We start from the raw sequence: 22442 nt of genomic DNA, 5'->3' as shown, positions 1-22442 counted from the left end.
ATTTCCTTTACGAAAAGATCCTCGACCAGCGGGATTCGAACCCACGACCCTCAGCATGGTCATGCTGAATAGCTGCGCGTTTACCGCTACGGCTATCTGGGCCCCTCGACAATTGCCCTATAAACGGTAAATTATAAATAGGTGAGCTCGTTTTATGCTTATGTTCCAAAACACAGTGACAACGGCTGAAATAAACATACCATTTTGATTCATATTACGGACAGCTTCAAATTCCGGACACTCTGCTTAATATGGGAAACATTTCACACGAAATGTTTCAATTTTCTCCATTCAAAAGTTCTCATTTACGAGGCTCGTTTTAACAATTTTTTCCATAGATATCTATGCAAATTCATAAAGCCCAACTGCATTAGGCGTCTCTTTAGTTGTTTGACGATTTCAACTGATGATTTGACTTTTCCTTATAAGGTTTTCTTGACTGTCCGGAATTCGAATCCAAGTGTCCGGAATATGCGGCAAAAGTGAGGATGCGTACGGAATAAGAATCATGAAAAGGCCACACATTTCTGTTTATTTAAATTTGTTCACGCTGCTGAATCAAAATCGTCACCCACCATTTGAAAGTTAAGTGTTTTGAGGGCTCCATTACGTGAAGGAATCATACAGAATGATTAATTTTAAATGCATTATGATGAGTTGTACGTCACTGAGGCCTTAAGTTGTCCGTAATTAATATGAATCAAAACTGTATCTATACATTTTTTTATTTATAAAAATAATTTGAATGGTTCTATATCAGCTTTCTTTACATACTGATAAAGAGCTATTTATTAAATCTATAAGATGTAGCCTGTAACTTTTGGGCATAATTCTCTACAAAAATATGCTTCTAGCCAACACAAGCAACTTTTCTGAACATGTTGACAACCTACAAATGATCATTCCTCGAACTGTTCAAGAGAGATGTGCCTTTTGGTAAGATGAACATTTCGTCCAAAAATAGCAAGCTAAAATTTGAAAAGAGCGTAACTTTCAATTTAGAACTAATCCTCCATTCCCCAAATGGAGTTTTGATAGTATGGGATCTGAAGACATTGTTCACATTCGATTACCTCGAAAATGTTACACTGTGTAAGGAAAAAACATCTCTCAAAGAAAAGAATTTCCTAAAAATGTCTTTGGAAACTTTTGCAACATTACGCAAAGTATTACTCTCTGTATTTTTCATGATTACCGTCGGACGGGGCTACTTTTGATTCCGGGGGCTACTTTGGACACTCACCTTTTGTATTTATTTGCAGCGTAAATATTAATCTGAGAAATTTTGTGTATTCAGCACTTTTATTAACCAATGTAAGCTCTACCACTAGGCATGATTTGTTTTTGGAACAACATCAACAATAACAGGATAAACAAGAAAACATTTCAAAAAAGTCCGCATAAATATTCGCAAGGTATAACACATTGGCTATGCAAACATTGTATGAATTTTTCCCATGTCGTGTAAAGTTATTGGGAGCAGCACAAAACTATCGATTCGTCATGTTTCATAAAAATCTTGAGGTTTGTTTTGCCCAAAATTGTTGTTTTATTAAAATAATTGATCAAAGGTCTTATTTTTACGACTTTCATTTTATTATAATATTTTGGTTTATATATTTTACAACATAAAAAATAAAATAAAATAAATATTTGGAAACGTGAACAGATATAGAACACACATATTTCAATACGTACCAATGACAAGTTCACAACATAACCTCTAAAAAAATATTTTCCGTCATATTTCAAATGAATTTACAGTACAAAACAATTGCATTCTTCAATTGCTAAAATAAACTACTTTCAAGCCAACTCTAAACTGCTACGAAGCTAAAAGCATATTATATAAGCAAACTTTTACTTCTCTACCAGCTTTACTTCAAAGGTTCATTGCGTTTATAATGAAAATTACTTTTTCATTACAGGTATTAATGTGATCCTTCTGCACATCGTTCATATAACAGTAAGAATAGAAAAAGACAGTTTTTGTACATAACTCATCAATCATCGCAGTACCTAGTAGTTACATCATTTGTTTATGTCAACTTAAAAATCAAGCATTCGTAACTGATAGTTCCATTCAAGAGGAAGTTGAAAGTTTAAGTCTCATACTACAAATTGAAAATAGTGAATAGCATGTTTCGCTAAAATTTGTTATATACGTGTGTTTGTTTCGAGCTTTGCTTTGCAATCATTCTAAATTATGTTTATCATTGAAAAAACATTCAATAACATAACAACGGACGATAATCTATAAAACCAGTTTGAAATTTATAAAGAAAAATCATTTCATTATCAAATTGTGAAAATGTCCAAAGTAGCCCCATTTTTGTCTTGAAGGGCACGTTTTTTCGTTATTCTAGCATTTTTGTTATTCCTCGATGGATTTGCCTCATATTTTGCACATTTGTTACATACATATACAACTTAAATATATGCAAGAATCATCAATATCCATTCATAATTTTAAGAGTTACAAATCTTCAAAGTTGAAGAATGTGGAAATAATGTCAAAAGAAGCCCCGTTTGACGGTACTTCCAGCGATTTATTCAAAGATTCGTGCTGCAATTACTACAAAGATTCTTACAGATTTTTTTAAAGAAAACTGAAACCATACTGAAGTTCGTCCATGAATTCCTCAAGGGATTTCCCTGATATTTTTACCAAGATTTTCGTTAAGGGTAGTAATAAGAAATGACATCAAAGATTACTCCATGATTTTTTTAGGATTTTCTTTGAAATTTTCGATCAGATTATCTCTGAGATTTCAAACAGATTTTCTTCTACGATTTATTCAGGAATTAATCTACAGATTCCTGAGGGTTTCTTGTAAAAGAAAACACAGATGATTCCAGAGAAATACATGATAAACTCCTGCAAGGTTCTCCGAAGAAACTTCTAGGCCTTTATGAGTTTTTGGAAATTCTCTAGAGAAATTTTAAATTGGAAAAATTACGAGACGAGCCATCCATGGGCTGAAAATTTCGTTACGAAATACAATAAAAAAAATACCAAATAAAATCCTGGATGCAAAATTTTCTAAAAAAAATCCTCAAAAACCTCGGTCACGATTCTTTGAGGATCTGCAAAACAAATTATCTGAGAAATTGAAAAAAATAACTGCTGTGGCATTTTCTGATATGAAATCCTAAATGAACTTAAAAAAATAAATTGAGAAGTTAGCAGGAGTAATACCTGCATGAAATGCTGGAGTAATTTGTAGAGAAGTCTTTGGAGGGAATTCCTGATAACACTTTATGATAAACGCCAAGTCGAATGGGAATAAGGGATTCATGAAGGGCTTCCTATTAGATTTCGTGGAATAAATCCTGAAACTCCATTAAATTAGCTGGAAGAATTGCTAAAAAATCGTCAAAAACTTCTTGTAGATTGTCTTTAAATAATTCCAAAACGAATTTCTTCAATCCTATAACAAAGCTGAACATGTTCAAGAGCTATTTTACAGTGACAAATGAAGAATTCCAAAAGGAATCTCTAAAAGACCCTGTGGAAATTATTGATGATATGGTCGTTGGAATTTTCTGACGGAATGCTGGAGCAAATTCTGCAGGAATTCATCTTAATATTCCTTGGGGAATCCCTGGAGGAATTTCAAGAGGAGTTCTTGTAATAAATGCTGGAAGAAACTTTAGCGGACTTTCTAGATGGATCTATGGATGAGTTTAAAATGTATCCCGGAACAAATCTTTGGACGATCCCTGAAACTTATGTGAGGGATATCCTATGGAATACCAATTGAAAAGTCATGGAGAATTCTCTTGAGCCTGAAAAATCCACACAAAAATTTTTGTTTGAAACAATCAAAAAAGGAAAAAAGTTACTTTGCTCAAAAAAAAAAAAAACAAATATAATTTGAATATATTCCATTTAAAAATAAAAACTTGCTCTAAAATAGTAACCTTGTCTCTAAGAAGAGACCTGCCACCAGCTCTGAATTGACTATAATGTTAAAATGTATGTTATATATTGAGTTAGTTTATCTTTATTGATAAGCCACTTATATCATCAAATTAAATTAAATTTTCAAAGCTCTAATTTCAAAAATTGCTAATTTTAGCATAAAATTGCTATTCCTTTGTGAAATCTAGGATTTTTTTTGATATGTACTGTTCGAAAATACGCTAGGATTTTGGTAGCACCATTCAATTGAATGGAATTGAATAATGTAGAATGCAATGATTTTTGTCTAAAGTTATTGATAATTTTAATATATATATATATTTGTTGCGATGTCCCAACATGGGATATTCTATGTTATTCATGAGTACTATACCAGGGAAAGGGTCAGAACTTCTTTCTAAATTTTATTTTGAATCATCTGTAGAACCTTCATGCTGCTATTAGAAATGCTAGTTCATATTGGTACAGCCGCCCAAAAAAAAAAAAATGTGTGAAGTCATAAGTTTAGATTTTCTGTTAATGTGTATGTATCCATGTAAACATTTAATGTATTTGTTATAATTGACTTAAATTTCCTCAACTTGATTTTTATTTAGCATTGGTCGTACAAACTTTGTATGATAAATTCCTTATAAATTACAAATACAGTCGCCTCTCCACATCTGGATATCGAAGGAACCATCGAGATAGGGAGAGATCGAGACATAGAACAAATTCTTAATGAATACTAGATTGAAAATCACTCCTTTACCAGGAAAATAAAAAAACAGACGTCGTTTCGTCTTTGCAAATTGTTTTGAATTCCTATAATCTAATCTAGTAACCTTTGATAATGGGCATATCGATATACGAGGAGAAAATCGGGAATGAAAATCACATCGAGATAGTGAGATATCGAGATAAGGAGGATATCGAAATATGGAGAGTGAAAACGTATGCAGAATGAAGGAACCGAAAAAATCATCGACATAGGTAGAGATATCGAGATGTAGAACATCGAGATGTGGCGAGTCGACTGTAGTTCCAAAGCATAAACAATTTTGAATATTGGGATTTTGATCAAATTTTAAACGTAGTTTCAGCATATATTATATTAAAATAAATAACTGAATTCTTAAACAACCCAATTACTCAGGATAGTTTTAAACTGACAGCCTGTGGTTGGGTGCTGCAGTACAAACTGTTCTTTTTCTGTAGGGGAAGGCGGGGTAAGACCGCCCGCCTAAGCAATTTAATTCATACGTCAAAATCAAGAATCAATAAATCCTTTTTCGACGCAGCATGTCGTTTTTTTGAAGCCTTAGGCATGATCAAAAAACATCACAGGTGTTGTATTTATAAAAAATATTTATTTTTTGAATCTTTTAAAAAGTGATGTCTTATCACGATTATTTTTAGCGACGGGGTAAAATCGCCCACCTACGGGGTTAGAGCGACCACCACGATTTTCGTACACAATTTTGTGAAAAAATATATCAGTTCCCTGTGATTCATAAGAGTATAATGTTTTATGAATTCTACATTGATTAACGTGAATGTTGAATCATTTTTAGGGTTAATTATTTCAAAAAACTTAAATGTATACTTATTATTACCTTAAAACAACCATATTTTGGAAAAACTATGCGGATTTGGCTTGTATTTTTCACAAAATTGATTTCATTTCACTTGAACAGTAATGTTCAACGTAGTTAAAACTTCAAAAATGGTTTACACAGTTATTTGATATAAATTAGGTGTGGCGGTCTTACCCCGTCAACAGTGGTCGGTTTTACCCCGCTTGCGCAATTTTCACAACTATGGCCTTATTTCATAGCTTAATATTTACAATTCATATTTCACTTCACCGAAGCATATTTCACATTTCTGTTAAAGCATGGACGGGTAATTTGTTATGTTTTTCCAAAAAATCTCTTCCAAAATTCTTAAGTAAGCATCTGTTAAATTTAGATCAAATTCAATATCGACCAGCAGAAACTTTGTTTTTGACATTTGTTATGAAAAATTTGATTTAAATATCACACTAAATACTCCGGAATGTCAAAAATCTTGTGTTTATGGAAACTGCTTGATGAACTTTTAAGAAAATTGCCATTTTCATGCCAAACTGAAGGTGGTCCGTCTTACCCCGGCGGGCGCTCTTACCCCGTCTTCCCCTATTCTCCCTGAAGCCGCCTCTGCCTCTCCCGATTCTGTTCCGGAGCCGGCAAACTATCGATACTGACGCGATCATCGACATCGCAAGTGGCTTCCAATCAATTATTCCCATTGTTACCTATCGCGAGTAGGTTCTGCGCAACAGAGTACCTCCTAGCAGTTTTCTGAAGAGTTTCGGAAAACAAACATCAACCACTTCGAAGCACAGACAAAATTGGGAAAGTAGAACACCCGGAGGAGATGGGTTTGCGGGGGTTCGTTGATTGCTTTGGGAGGTTTCCCGAGCAGAATCTGGAAATCTGAAATCTGAAAATTATATCAGAATGATATCAAATCAAGTTTTTGATATCCATATTAATAACATATTGATCAGAATCTGACTTTATAATTTGATGTCTTTTTGATATACCTAAGTTTAATTTTTGCTTGTTTGTCTTTCTATTCGTGATAAGAATAAATTCTTCTACTACTTATTGGCATTACGTTCTCACTGGAACAGAGCCTGCTTCTCAGCTTAGTGTTCAATGGGCACTTCCACCAATACCATTTTCGCATTCGTATATCGTGTGGCAGGTACGATGATACTCTAAGCCCATCAGGGAAGTAAAAAAAATACGAAAAAAACCTGGACTGACCGGGAATCGAACCCAGACACATTCAGCGTGGCCCCTCGGTTTAGTGCTACTAATATTTTCTATTATTCTGTTTCTTTCCATACACAATTTTGATCTCATATTTTGTTATGATTATTTGTAAACTCGATCAGAATATTGTCATATTGTGTCATCATATACGATGATATCACAACATCAAAATTAGTTTACAAGTAGTTCTCATTCCCTGCTCGGGTTCCGTACTAATTTTGTTATTTGCATCCGGCGCAAAAGACACCACACCGCCGATGGAAATGGAACGAGATTATGGCTTGCAACTTTGGCCGCTGCTGTCGGGCTGTCAACTAAGACATGTTATCACCTGGAAAAGGAGGATTAGAAGTGGGATGCGACCAGCAGTGTGTTTTGATCGATTTTTTTCGGATATCTTATCGGCAGCGTTTTCGGGGTTACTGGTGCAACCAAAAAAAAAAATGGTGCAGGTTGAGTCAGATCAAATAGACTGACATTTTCAATTATATGTTAGTTGGAAGGACGGTATGTTTCCTAACAACTAATGATCGATTTTATATGGATCTCATTTCTTGATAATGGATTGTCCTAACAAGTATCTCCGAATGACGCCGGAACGCTATAAAGAGTATACTTAAATAATTATTGTTTGATAAAGACATACTATCAAAGTTACTACAAAACCCCGTTGAACCTGGTGAAGGCACATTAAATATTTGCAAACAACTGTTTCCACAATGGAAATGTTTGGATCATTCGTGTGAACAATTTAAGCTGGGCAAACATTTTGCATTCCAATCTAACGGATCTTTTTTGTAGGGTGTAGGTGCCGACAGTAGTATTTTAAATCGATGAGCTATTTGAAATCCTCCAAGAATTTTCAAAATTATTGTTCCAGATATTACTTCAACTGCACTGGGAATATATTGTCAAAATCCTTAGCGATATTCATCAGGAATCTAAACTCCTGAATTATGTTACTGAAATTACTTCTAAATCATCACAGTTCTAAAATATTTCAATTTGAAACTTTAGTCATTTTGCCCAGTGTTTTTTTTCTGAAATGGAATTTTACACACATAAAATTTAAAGTTCATTTAGTCCTGCGGTACAAATTAGTTAAGAGCTGTGTACACGTCTTCAAACTGGAACATTTTGTATAAAAATTGACCTTTGTGTACTTTGTGCTTGCCAGTACTGTATCAGAGGTTAGTGTAACAACAGGTGCACCCACCCTACTGCGTACGGTGATGCCAAGCTCGAAAATATATGGCCAGCGCATGCCTTCGTTGGCGTACGTCAGCGTTGTCTGTCAAGGTGGTATTCTGTTATCAGTTTTATCACGATCCGGCTTTCCAGGCACGAAGCCAAAATTGTCTCACCGTAGGAAGGAGCATATACGAAATGAAATGTACAATATGGACTTGCTGGACAATAACACTGGTGGACGCTCGAGAACGCATTTCCAGTTTGTTGGAAGCTTGACGCCAAACGGTTATCTATTATACGCAATTGCATTGAGGTGGTGTTCCATGCCAAGTTGGACAATGATTGCTAATGATTGAAATGCCTGGACTGATTTTGAGTTGTAACTTCAAACAAGTTTCTGAACAATTGAAGTGTGGGTACAGTTTAACCGAAATCCAATATTAATTCGTATAGAAACCTTTATTTGTATGACATTTCATACAAAATTTTCTTGGTGGAAAGTTTTACGATTTCTTTCAAATTGCTTTTAGGCTGAAAAAATCATCATAAATGATTATAATATTATATTGAATATAATTTCACTGCATTCCAGATAGCAAGTGCAGAGCAATGATAAATTTTCATGAACATAGCTTCGGTTTTGAGCGAAAAACCTGGTACATAGGTATCCTGATTTTGTCAGCCTTTTTTAGAAAGTTTTTCAGCTCTTCATCAAAATGTTATCAATTGATCAGAGTTTTTCTGTCCTATGTTATTCACAAGGCTGGTAGCGAGTCACTTTTTAGTGACTTGGTCCCTTTTTTAAGCCAGTCACTTTTAAGTCTCTTTTTTGGAGCCATTTCAACTAAAGTCACTTTTTTCGTCAAAAAGTCACTTTTCTCAACTATTTTGAGCTAAATTTTCGAGAGAAAATTACGAATCGGCTTTCTTTCTATTTAGGCTAAGTTTTAATTTATTTTACTGTCAGTTCAAAACTTTAGTTCATGGTTTTCTTGTGAAAAAAGTTTATTTTTCATAGAATTCCACGTAATTTATAAAAGTATCTAAGTTATCATTAGTATGGTGTAAGTTCATTGTTGTAAAACTTAAGGTTGAAATGTTATGTATTCTTTTTAAAAATCTCTGAAAAACTCTTGTGGTGTATTATTAGATATTTGTCTTCTATTATCGAACACTACACTACTACAAATATGTTTCCAAATTATTCTCTTTGTCTTTGAAATTCGTCTTTTAACCATACCATATTATCTTTTTAAAATTTTACAAAATCAATTATATAGGTATTTAACACTAAAACACAAAACAAAGAATAATTATTTATTGTTCTATTTGGGATTAGAAACTTATCCATACTTCATAGGATAGTCTTTATTTACAAACCAAACCTTTAAAAATGGCCGGTAGAGTATAAGCATTTTTCTTCCTCTGTTCTTCTTATGCATGTATTTCAGGGCTGGTAGTAAAAAGTGATGCCGAAAAAAGTTATTTTAGTGACTTCCGATTCTCGAAAAAGTGACTAAAAGTGACTTGAAAATCAAAAAGCAATTAATTTTTTTTCAGTTCTACAACACTGTTTTACGATGAAGAAAGAAATACCCAATATGATCTACTGTAGGTAGTAGGTCTAGTAGAGTAGATACCAAATTTGGTTATTTCCAAAATTTCAAGATATTGACACCAATTTGTTTAAAAAGAAAAATTAGCATTTACACAAATAATCCTTTTCTAGCAGATTTCCAAACTTTTCGAAATTTAAGAAAGATGTTTTGAAGAAGATCACCGTTTGTGTCTTTTATATCACCAAAATATTTTATTTAATAATATAAATTTTAAAAACAACTTGGCATACCTATTTGTGAAATCAAATTTTTTGTCATTTTACATTTACATTCATACTCCCAAAAAATGACTTCTTTAAAAACCGCTAAAATTGAATTCATTGTAAACTGTATAGATCTCAATTTTTTTCCATTACTCTCAGTCTATAATAGTTTAAGATTTTGTTTAGAAAAAATATAAGCGCATAGATGAAGTTGGATCAAATATAAAATGCGCGTGAGGATACTTTCTATTAGCTTTATTTTGTGTAACTAGATCAAGATTACGGAAAATATAATATTTGGCCATCAATCAATATTTCAATAAAAACGATGATAAAAGATCGAATATGATTCTTAAACCAATGTATCATAGATGCGTCCTACGAACGCCGAGCGAAATTGAAATTTTCCATCAGCAAGCTTGATGGGAGGTACGTTTGGCCGAAATGACATTTAGCATAAAGACGATAGGTTTGGTAGGGCGTTCATCTGGGTTATGCTTTTAAAAAAGTTATTAGCACAAAGCTTCTGATATTTTAATCAAATAAGACACATTCATGATTCATTTGGTATTGGTGGTTATAGTTGGTCGAATTGTCATAAACTATATAATTAAAAATACTTTAATACCGCGCATATTATTGTCAAACATAAACTGCGTGGCTTTCTAAAAACCTCCCGCCGAAGTGAATCAAAAGTACCAAGAATAAGATCCGACTCCCCACATTTCTTTGAAGAAAACATGCATGATTTCATGAGCGATTCAATGAAAACGATAAATTCTCAGAAGCATTTTTGTATTATGTATTAATCCATTCTCAAACAGCTTCGAAAAAAATTCTTTCAAAATTTATTCCTAGAAAGAATTGATAATATACTCTCCTGAAAGATGCTTAAATACCAAGGCTGGTAGCGAGTCACTTTTTAGTGACTTGGTCACTTTTTTTTAAGCCAGTCACTTTTAAGTCTCATCTTTGGAGCCATTTCAACTAAAGTCACTTTTTTCGTCAAAAAGTCACTTTTCTCAACTATTTTGAGCTAAATTTTCGAGAGAAAATTAGGAATCGGCTTTCTTTCTATTTAGGCTAAGTTTTAATTTATTTTCCTGTCAGTTCAAAACTTTATGTATGTAAATGTAAAATAACAAAAAAATTGATTTCACAAATAGGTATGCCAAGTTGTTTTTAAAATTTATATTATTAAAATAAAATATTTTGGTGATATAAAAGACACAAACGGTGATCTTCTTCAAAACATCTTTCTTAAATTACGAAAAGTTTGGAAATCTGCTAAAAAAGGATTATTTGTGTAAATGCTAATTTTTCTTTTTAAACAAATTGGTGTCAATATCTTGAAATTTTGGAAATAACCAAATTTGGTATCGACTCTACCAGTGGCGTCTCGTCCTAAGGTGCACTTGGTGCACTGCACAGTCAAAGATTTCAAACTAACAAATTAAATATATATTATAATTCTCAATACTTCCAACATTCATAATGTGTAGTTGCTTGAAAATGTTGTTTGATTTCTTCACCTTCAATTGGTGCATTGGTGCCCTCAGTGAACAAACCGTTTGATTCTCCCTCCCATGGTCTTGCTCAACCAGCAAGCGAAAACAGCAAAGCAAACAAGACAAACTGCCATGCGTCTCCATCGTATTGCAGAGAATGTTCATATCAGCCTTGTGCACGAAAATAGCGTGTATGGACACAGCAGGAATGTGCATTTGTATTGGCATTTCTAGAGCAACGGTGGCGTTGTATAGGCAAAATCTGGTTCACTCCAATTTGTGCACCCGAGAGAGAAATTGCCCATGACGCTCGCATTGGTTTGCAAGAATTGAGAAAGCGCGCGCAACTGGCGTCACGACGTCTGCTGTTGGAAGAGAAAGCGTCAACGCCATACATGCTTTGCGTGTATGTATGTTGCATGGAGCTTCCAGGTGTCGCGCGATAGTAGGCGCAATATTGATTGGAACCAAAACTAGATATTTTAAACATATTGGCTAAATTGATTATGTTTTATATTATTAAATACACAAAATTTATGTGGCTTTGAGTTGATTTATAAACTATGTGTGAATATAGTTTTTCTTACTCAACAAACCGACAACTGATAAATTGCGGTGGGCGTAAAGTGGGTTTCAGCGTTCAACAGTTAGTCATCATTTCACTTAAAAGCTTTGATGTATCAATAAAAGAGATGTACTAGAGCTGGACATCGTCAAAAAGCTAACATATCGTGATACAATTGACAAGCTGTGAATAACGACAATTATTATATAGAATAACAACGTTAGGAATAATGGAGATTCGGAATTTCGCGAAAGCCACGAAATCCACGGAATTTATCCTTCATCGCGAAACTTGGTAAATAACGCGTGAATAGCTGAATTCTGAAGGTTTATATGATAATCTCAGAAAATTTCAGATTTTTGCTCATAAGAATGGTTTATTTATTTGTAAGCCGAGTTTCATATAAAAAAATGTGCTAATCGTTTAGTTTCAAGTTGAGCGTCTTTCTTCTTGCTTTGAATTTTGTATTGATAGTATGATATTGAACTTATTATCTCAGTTCGCAAAATACGAAAAATGCTTGAAATTTACGCATCTAAAGGTCATTTTTACTGTAAATATACATTTTTATGTCAAATATTATCAAACTATGTGACCGCGATAAACACGCAAAATTTTTCTTTCATCGCCTTGGTATCAGCGAAATTTTGAGAATTTTCCTTGACCCTAAACATTGTATATTGGAATCATCTAAAATTCTTAAAACTTACAACTAAAGATTGAAATGAAGAAAACAAACAAAAAATACGTCCAATGAGCAACAAATATAATAGCGTCCAGTACTGGAAATTACATTTTAAGGTATTAATAATAAGAAATTACATTTTAAGCTGAAATACATTTTAAAAATCAATTGAAAAATTGGTATTCATAATTCAAAATAAACGGTTTGTGCGAGTCAGTGCACAGGTAATCAAATTCCTCACGGAACGCCTCTGGACTCTACTAGACCTACTACCTACAGTAGATCATATTGGGTGTTCCCTTCTTCATCGTAAAAAAGTGTTGTAGAACTGAAAAAAAATTAATTGCGTTTTGATTTTCAAGTCACTTTTAGTCACTTTTTCGAGAATCGGAAGTCACTTTTTAGTCACTTATTTCTCAAATCTGGTCACTAAAATAACTTTTTTCGGCATCACTTTTTGCTACCAGCCCTGGTTATTCATAATAATAGTATGTCAAATTCACGAAGATTGAGACGCCCACGGTTTGTTTTAGACATGAAACGGAAATGACCCCAAAAAGACCCTGATGGAGCCTTTGACAGGTGCTTTAGAGTGGCCGAATCAGTTGATATCAAGTTGATTTTTCTTTTATTGACATATTCTATCAAATTCACGAAGATTGAGAAGTCGCACGGTACGTTTTGGGCATAGATCGGAAATGTCCCCAAAGAGGCCCTGCCGGTACCTGCTCTGCAATGGTCAAATCAGTTGATATTAAGTTGATTATTGACATATTCTTTCAAATTCAAGAGTATTGAGAAGTCGTACGGTATGTGTTGGCCATAAAAAAGAAATGTCCTCAAGGAGGCCTTCATAGAACCTGTGCCAGCAGCTCTGGAGTGGATAGATGGTCTCCTATAGCGAGGTGGCAATACTTAATACAACACGTATTAGGTGACTCAACATGCAAATCAAATGGGGACTCACCTCACTCGACTCCAGTATAGTCTTCTCGCTATACGATACATCGAATTCTCATCTTACGCCACTCGTAGAATAAGCCCAACTCATTCGTATCACTTCATTGAAGAGAGTAATATAAAAAGTATACAATTGGACGTCAGGGAGAAAGCTCGGTCGGAGAAATCAATGTTAATGCCACGATTTAGTCGCTTAAAGTTTAAGTTTTTTCTTTATCCTTGAGGGAACATAAATTAATTATGAAGAACAGCCAATGTTCGAAAGAAGGAAAATTCCAATAGAGATGCTTTAACTGCTACAAAAAATAGTTGGTACACGATTAATAATTCAGTATTTGAAATTTTACCTTATTTCAAACATAAGCAGTTATTTTGAGTTTGCAGCGAAGCGATTTATAGGCACGCCAAGATCAATGATCATTTACATTGATTTGCCTTGGATTCTGATTCAAATTTTAGACAGCTTCAAACTCCGGACACTCTACTTTAAAAAGAAACATTTCGCTCGAAATAATCAATATTCGCTGTTATAAGATTCAATTTTTTGAAGTCGACGAAACACGTGTCAAATGTACAAATTGAAATTGATTCTGCGAAAAGAAACCACGTGCTCCGGTGGGATCGAACCCACGACTCCCTATTCGCTAGATGGGCTTCAACCTTAGAGCCCCTTAGAGCCCCCTTCGTCGTGTACATGTAAACTTTAAAACGTCAAAATCTTATAACAGCAAGATTCCTTAGGCGGGAATTGCCTACAATTTGAAAATTAATTAACTGTGCAATATTTGCTGTTAAAAAGATTCCACTTTCGTGGCTCGTTTTAATTACTATCTTTCATAGATATCTATGAAAGTTTCAATGGCAGGTGTGTTGGTGGCGAAACTACAATTGATCTGTAGCAGACCTATCGACAATGGATTATCAATTGATGAGCTCGTTTCATGCTTCTATTCCAAATGATACGTGATAACGGTATAAATGTTATGACAAAAAAAAACAATGATTGGTTCGTTACTGCAAGTGTCGGCATACTCTAATAAAGATCTATTTAGATACATGTTCCATGAATTAAAATATTTTACCAATTGATTTAATATGTTTTAATCCTCCACACTAACAAAGGCTTTCCCTGCGATAATCATGGAGATGCAGCGGTATACTCGATCTCCAATAATAACGGATATCATTCTTTGATTGCTTAAAGATCGTAACGCATGCCGTACCATGAAAACACAACAATCACGGACTGGCAACTACGAATTGTACACTCATCTATGCAAATGCTCTTGCTCAAATTATGCCAAATGGCCGTTATGCAAAATAGCTATTATGCCAAATGTATTTATACCAAATGGGGTAGAATCGATTTGTTTCCACGTATTTTACGTAGAAGACATTTTGGAAATGTTTCTCCACGCTTTCGAAGAGTGAAGAATTAGTTCCAAATCTCTGACTTTGTAATGAACAGGAATGAGGCAACTCTCGCCCTTATACAACGGTCGAGAACGGTTCCTATGAATTGCTTAATGCTAATACTATTAGTTTTTCTAATAAGATTCATCCACGCATTTCACAAAAAAAAACATTTGTGAATAACTTCTGCGTTTCTTGAAATAATTTTTCAAACAACCTTTCCAACGATTGTACTCAGGAATTTGTTGTTTAAAGGAAATTGTTTGTATACACTTGCAGTATTTGCCACAAAGTTGTTCACCAGGGCTTCTTCAGAAATTAAAACCTTCAAAGTTTTTAAGAAATTCTAAAAGCAGTCATTCAGAAATTTCTTGGTAGATTAATAAATAATTCAATTGCTGCAGTTTTCTAAGGAAGAATTTTTGAAGGAATTCCTTTTATAACTCCTGGAGATTCTTGGTGAATTTTCGGGAAAAATGGTGCAATTCCTACAAAAAACACTAGTGGAATTCCTGGAGGCATTTGTGGTAGAATTTCTGGAGGAGTACAAATTGAACTTTAACACTTCACTTTTTTGCAAAAAAATAAAATACTAAAATCACTAGTAAGCCGAGCAAATACCTTTAAACTCTAATATGTGTTGCTTATCTTGACAGATAGGCCTATTTCGTCTGCGACTTACAGACTTCTTCAGTGTCGAGCACTCGACACTCCTTCCTTCTGAAGGAATCCCAATTGGAATGACTTCAACGATTCCTAGGGAGTTCCCTAGTACAATCACAGAGGACTCCTGCTGTAATTCTTAAAACAATACCTAGTGTAATTATTAGAGCAAGTCCTGGTGAAATTCTTGGTGGAATCCCTGATGGAATTCCAAGTGGAATAGTAGTCACTGGTGAAATGTCTGGAGGAGTCCTTGGTGGAATTTCTGAAGGGTGGAATTATAGTAAGCATAAAATTCCAAAAGAAACCCCTAACTGAATTCCTGAAGGAATCTCTGGTACAAATTTTGATAGAACCCCTGGAGGAATCCTTTGTGCAACTATCGGGGACTCCTTGGTAGTATACCTGAAGAAATCTTTGGAGGAGTTCTTCAAAGAACCATTGATTTCATTCCAGAGGAAAATCCGGAAAGAATCCTGAAAGATATTCCCAAATCACTATCGGAACCAGTACCAAGCACCCGGAAGCGATCAAAGGCACTTTGTACTCGACGGATCTAGATCTTTTTACTTCTGGATAGATCCTAGGATAGATCATCATGAATTTCTACCCGTGATATAATATAAATGTATTATTTTATTAAATTATCTTGATTTGGCAGGATTTAAGACAGACAATTCTTACCACACACCACTCGTAGAATAAACCTAGATCAGTACCTGTTCCTGTTGATATAGGTTCAAGGTGCCATTGGGTCCAGAACGGGCAAACTTCCATAAAATGATCATGATTTCATTCTTGAGTTTCTTATTTCTTAGTTCAAAAACAGGTTTGATTGGTCATTTTTCATCCTCATTGCATAACGCTTATAGATCGTTAGATTCCCGCGTAAATCCTGCTACTGAGGATTCTGGGGTGTGAATCTTTATGTTTTAGGTAAAAACCTGGAAATCTAGTGTGGATCCTGGGATATCAGTATAGATTCTGGGATTCCATTGTGGAGTTTTGATTCCAGTGTGGATCCTTGGAATTTCAGTATTGATCCTGGGATTTAAGCGGGAATGTTGGGATTCCAATGTGGCACTTTGGATTCCAGTGTGGAACTTGGGATTCCAGTGTGGATTTCGATATTTCAGTGTTTATTATTGATCTACGGTATGGATCGAGGGATTCCAGTGCGGACTCTAGAATATAATTATGGTTCCTATGAAGCCAATGTGGGTTCTGTTATGCCAGAGTGGATGCTGGGTTTTCAGTATGGGTTCTAGGTTAGTGTGGAATTTAAGATTGTAGCGGAGCTCATGGGATTTTAGTGCAGATTTTGGTATTTGGGCGTCAACCTTGGGTTTCCAGTGTGGATTCTGGGATTTCAGTGTGGATGCTACGAACGTTGATCGTGCAATTCCAGTGTGGATCCCCGGATTTCAGTGTGGGTCCTAGAATTCCAGTATGGATTCTGATATTCCAGTGTAAATTTTTGATTCCAGTATGGTTTTTTGATTTCAGTGTGGATTAGACCTATTGAAATGTCTGGAAGTTCCTCAGTCAACCAATATTTTGATTTTTCATATCAAAATGAACTGCTGGTCAAAATTTCAGTCTATTTGGAGAACATTAAGATGTGATACAAATCTATTTTGTGTTTTTGGACTATTTTCAAGCTTTGAAAATTCATAACTACTGAACGGAACATTAAAACTTATCGGAAATACCTCTACATAGTAGTTTATTCAATTCTACGAACTTTTGTCGAACACGGTTTCATGATTGGAGCAAGTTTTAACATAGTTTGCTTAAGGTTTGTATCTCGAGGTTCTTGAAAATCTCTTTTTTCGGGAAGTGTTTTCACTGAAAAACATACCTGTATGAAAATTTCGGATTTTGAATTTCCAGAACATGATGACTATGTATTTCTAAAACTCAATCCGGTTTAAAGATACTTTTATCTTACGAAAATAAATTGTAAAAAATAGGTAATTAAGAAGCACATTCGTAAATCCACTGTGGGTGAGCCAAGAACACCACCATGAGTATCAAGGAATGTAAAAAATGAACACGTTAGCACTGCTTTTTCTCAGTCGATGATAATGATTACAGTGATACTTCCATGAGTCGATGTTCCATGACTCGATATCGACTCATGGAACCATACTAAAAACAAAATTTCATTATAACGATGATGGTCCCTAGAAGCAGCTTCCCAAAGGATTGCTGTTCCATGACTCGATATTTCCATGAGTCGATGGTCCCTTCAATATCGACTCATGGAGGTTTCACTGTATTTTCAAATCGTTCTGAAGAGTCAGTAAAATATGATCAAAACAATCATCACTCGGTAAGAAAAAGTAATGCTAACTTGTTCAATTCATTCATTCGACGGCACATTTGTCATGCACGATTTAACTATCATCAGGTTGGGATGGGTTGTACAATCTTTGGGCATTTTTTGTAATTTATTTCCTAAAGCAACATGTAAGCTGTTAATGGTTAATGATTTCATAGATTTACTATGTTTGTTTCCCGTAGACTAGGACCTGGAAAAATAATGCCAATGTGTGTTTTTATAGCATACATGTTCAGAAAACCGTGTTTTCTGGGTACTGTGGAGAACAAATCTCGATCAAACGATGTTTAAACTCAATTTAATCTTATTGGCGTGTTCGACAAACTTTAACAGAATAGAATCAGCTTTCAATAGGTGGTAATAGCAAGTGATTTTGATTTATGAGTATTGAGTTATAATTTTTCAAACCTTAAAATAAGCCTAAAAACACATTTTCAACTTGAAGCATAGAAAAATATTTATCAAATGCGCTGAAAATTTTACCAGACATTGTTCTTAGCATGAGAATTCAGAATACTGCTTGACTGGAAGACTTCCAGACATTTTTTCAAATATGAACAGGTCTAGTGTGGATCCTGATATTCTAGTATGGATCCTTTGAATTTCAAAATTGATCCTGGGATTTAAGTGTGGAACTTGGGATTTCAGTGTGGATTTCGATATTGTAGTGTGGATTCTTGGTCTTCAGTGTGGATCGAAGGATTCCAGTGTGCCAATGTAGGTTCTGGTATCCCAGAGTGGATGCTGGGTTTTCAGTATGGATTCTAGGGTTCCAGTGTGGAATTTAAGGTGATTATAAAACAAAGCCAAACTTTAAATTTTCAAGTGCACAAGACTGGAGAATTTGACAACAGTTCGCGTTGAAAATCAATCAAATTGCTTGCTTCCTGGTGGTGACCAATGGGATAAAATTTCAACGTGGAGCGCTGTTTGGTTCTCACGTCTTGTGCTTTTGAAAATTTGAGGTGTAGCTTCGTTCTATAATCACCTTAAGATTGTAGCGTAGCTCATTGGATTCCAGTGTGGATCCTGGAATTTCAGTGTAGAAGCTGGGACGCAACTTGGATGCTGGAATTCCAGTGTGGATATTGCGATTTCAGTGTGAATACTGGAATTCTAGAGTTATTATTAAGGTGGAAGCTTAACGACTGTAGTTTGATCCGGAATTGTGCTAAGGCCGAAAACATCACAATTCCGTTATTCTTAAGTTTCCAATGTGGATCATGCTTTTACAGTGTGGTGTCTGGTAACCGTGTGGATCCTGGGTTTCCAGTGTGGATTCTGGGATTTCATTCTGGATTCTGGGATACCAGTATGGATTCATGGATTCCAGTGTTGATCTTTGGATTCCAGTGTGGATTCTAATATCCGATCCTGGCATCCCAGTGTTATTCCTGAGTTTCCAGTGTGGATTCTGGTATTTCAGTTCGGATCCTGGGAGTTAAGTGTTGATATTGAGATTCTAGTGTGGATCCTGATATTTCAGTATGAATTCTGGAAACCTAGTGTTGATCTTTGGATTCCAGTATGGATTGTGGGATTTCAATATGGATTCTGGGAGTCCAGTGTGGATGCTAGGAATCAAGTGTGGATCCTGGGATTTCAATGTGGACCCTGGTGTTTCAGTCTGGATCCTTGGTTTGTAGTATGGATCCTAGTATTCTAGTGTGGATTGTGTTACATCATTGTGGCTCTTAGGCTTTTAATGTGTATATTGGGATTCCAGTGTGGTTTGTTGTATTTCAGTGTGGATCGTGGGACTGTTGTGGGATCGTAGTGTGGCAGTGAAGATCTTGGGATTCCAGTGTGAATCCTATTATTCCATTTGGAATCCTGGAATTGTACCGTGGGTCGTGAAATTCCAGCGTGCAACCAGAGATTTCAGTGAGAATCCTGAGATCTCAGTGTGATACCTGAAATTTCAGTAAGAATCTTGAGATTCCAGTTTGGATCCTGAGATTACGGTAAGGATCCAGGATTTTTAGGGTGGATTTTAGGATTCCAATTTGGATTGTGGGATTCCAGTGCTACTATTCCAGTGGGAATATAAAATGAGAATCCTAGGACTCATGTGAGAATCCTGGGCTTTCAGTGATAATGCTGTGGGAGTTATGTTGAAATACTGTGCAAATAGTATGGTCATACTGAGCAAATCGTTTGAAAATACATTGGGAATCTTCCTGGAATCCTGGGATCCATGTGAACGTCCTGAGGCAATCCTCTGGTAATTCGGAGAGCATCAGGTATTTGTTCGAAGGGAATCCTGCGAGAGTTACGTGGCAAAAACTTAGAATTTCCGGGAAAATCCTGCGGAAATACTTTGTGAATCATGTAAGAATCCCATAAAAGTCATTTGAGAATTTTATGGGAACTTTTGGCGAAACCTTTAGGAATTCTGTGGAAATCCTGTGGATATTCTTAGAGAATCCAGTGGGAATTCTGTTGTATTATTTTAGAATATGGTTGTAAAGAGTCCTGTGAGAATAAAATACCTTAGGAATTTTGCTAAAACCTCAGTGGTTTTGTTACGGCCAAATATTACCATATTCGAGGAAATTTGATTAGGGTATTACTATAGATATGAAATAATTTGAGCGTTAACGGATTAAGTTTTAAAACTTGACAAAACATTTATATGGCAATGATGATGTATCTGGATTCCGCAAACTGGCTTTTTGCATACACAGTTCGATCGAAACGTGTAAATTTCTGAGACATATAATGCACATAATTGGAGCGTGGAATATCATGGATATTTACATGATATGTCATGTAAACTTCAATTATATGTCATGTAATCCAGCAGGATTCTGTGTGATTACATGACATATAACACATTTTTACATGATTTCAGACTTAAATTTACATGATGTCCTGTTTACATCGCATAAACGAAGTTTACATGACGCGTAATATTCATTAATTTTAACTGTGTATATTAACTTATCGAACATTTTATCAAAATTTGGTAGAAATATTAGCACATACTATTACTTCTTGAATCACTTCAAAACGAAACTTATCTGATCAAACTTCTCGATTTCCTAGTATCTCCCTCCACTTTATTGTCCAATTCGGCATGGAATGCACCCTCATAAAAACCGATTCGGAATGTTATCATCCCGCAAAAAAAAATACATACGAAACATGAGACGATAACCTTCCTTCGACGAGAAACAACACGAAGATAAATACACAAACACAACAGAAGAAAAAAAAACATGAAACGAAATAAAAAGCCATCATAACCCTGGGGGAGGTGATAGCGCATACCTTTGTGGCCACCGCTTCCGAAGGGGCTGCCGCTCGCCGTTCCGCCGGCCCGCGGCGTAGTTGGAGTGGTGGTGAGGGCCGCTGCAACCGTGGAAGCACTGTCGTGTATCTGCGTGGCAGCCGTTCCAATCGTTTTGGCCAGATTCTTCCGGCGCTGGAGCAGTTCCTTCTTCCACTGGGGAATCGGTTCCCCGGCAGCAGGGGTCGCTGTTGGGGATGCGTTAGTAGTACCAGCAGACTCCGCCATCATGCACAAGGCCGAGTACGGATTTTTATTTGGTTAGTCACTCACAGCACACTGATTTTGTAGTCTACTCTTCAAATGGTAAAACTGTTAAGCACTCTCTTGTTGCAGGGTAGTTACTCTCAATTATGCGCTTAATCCACTCTCCACCATACTTTGGTTGTGTGAACTTCGTTATTGTGGTTATTTTCACTCTTTCGCTATTGTTTTATGCTAATGAGTCAATCGTTTTTCCACAAGCTCTCTTTTCCCCCTCGGCCCTAGGTCCTCGCTCTCGAGGTATTACGGTGTTATGACAGCACAGATTATGCACTTAGGACGTGGCCATAGTCGGGCATAACCTCAGAAGAAAGCACAGAAAGAACGTTAAAATATTGATTTTGAACCCCACCACCGGTTCCCCACCGCACTCCCAGAAACAACTAAAGGGCTTCCTCAACACTTCAAAAATCACTTCCCCCAGCTGCCAGCCAGGTTCGTTAAAGACTGACTCAACACGCAACCTTGCCTGAGGCTGACCAATTTTCGCCCGAAGGTGTTTAGTCGCTAATGAGAAATCAATTTTTTGTTACCCTTTCGATAACCGCCTAGAAGACACTATCTGTCGCACAAGAGTTCGCGCGTTGACGCAGATAAGATAACGGTAACGGTAAAATCAACCTGCGCGGCTGATGAAAAGCGATTCGGAACCGTCGACGTTTCACAGCGACGTCGACTCGTTCCATGTCCACTGGCAGAACTGAGGTTCGACTCGTTTCCATTCCCTGCTGCAAGCTGGTCTTTCTCTCATCTAGAACACTGGTGGAACCCTTCATTCACCTATTATAATACAACGTAGATACAGCTACTAGTGGAACTAGTTAGAACAACGCGCTTGTGGGATAGGTGGCTGGCTGGCTGGCATAATCCGCAATCAACTAAACACGCAACGAGCGAGCCTTCCCCCGATTATTTCGCATTTTTAGATTCATCAGTCAGTGCCTACCTAATGGGGAAGGAAGGAAGGCCTACGTATTGTACAGGTACAGGTGGATGACGACGACACAAC

General features: G+C 35.8%; 1 protein-coding gene across 7 annotated transcripts in view; it reads right to left on the bottom strand.

Annotated features, from left to right (window-relative positions):
- LOC5578022 (transcription factor mef2A) overlaps positions 1-22442 on the bottom strand; it is a 342757-nt gene that overhangs the window by 304424 nt on the left and 15891 nt on the right. For 2 of the 7 annotated variants that reach the window (XM_021848875.1, XM_021848876.1), the window contains exon 2: positions 21151-21548. In XM_021848875.1, the coding sequence (XP_021704567.1) occupies positions 21151-21400 (250 nt within the window). In that variant the 5' untranslated portion in view covers positions 21401-21548. Of the gene's footprint in view, positions 1-21150; positions 22128-22442 lie in introns of those variants that run through there. The other 5 variants (XM_021848872.1, XM_021848874.1, XM_021848873.1 and 2 more) reach the window with 5 other exon arrangements.

The sequence above is a fragment of the Aedes aegypti genome, chromosome 3 (assembly GCF_002204515.2).
Source record: "Aedes aegypti strain LVP_AGWG chromosome 3, AaegL5.0 Primary Assembly, whole genome shotgun sequence".
In the NCBI taxonomy this organism is placed as follows: Eukaryota; Metazoa; Arthropoda; class Insecta; order Diptera; family Culicidae; genus Aedes; species Aedes aegypti.
The sequence above is the reverse complement of the archived record's forward strand: the minus strand, read 5'-3'. Positions and strand labels throughout refer to the sequence as shown.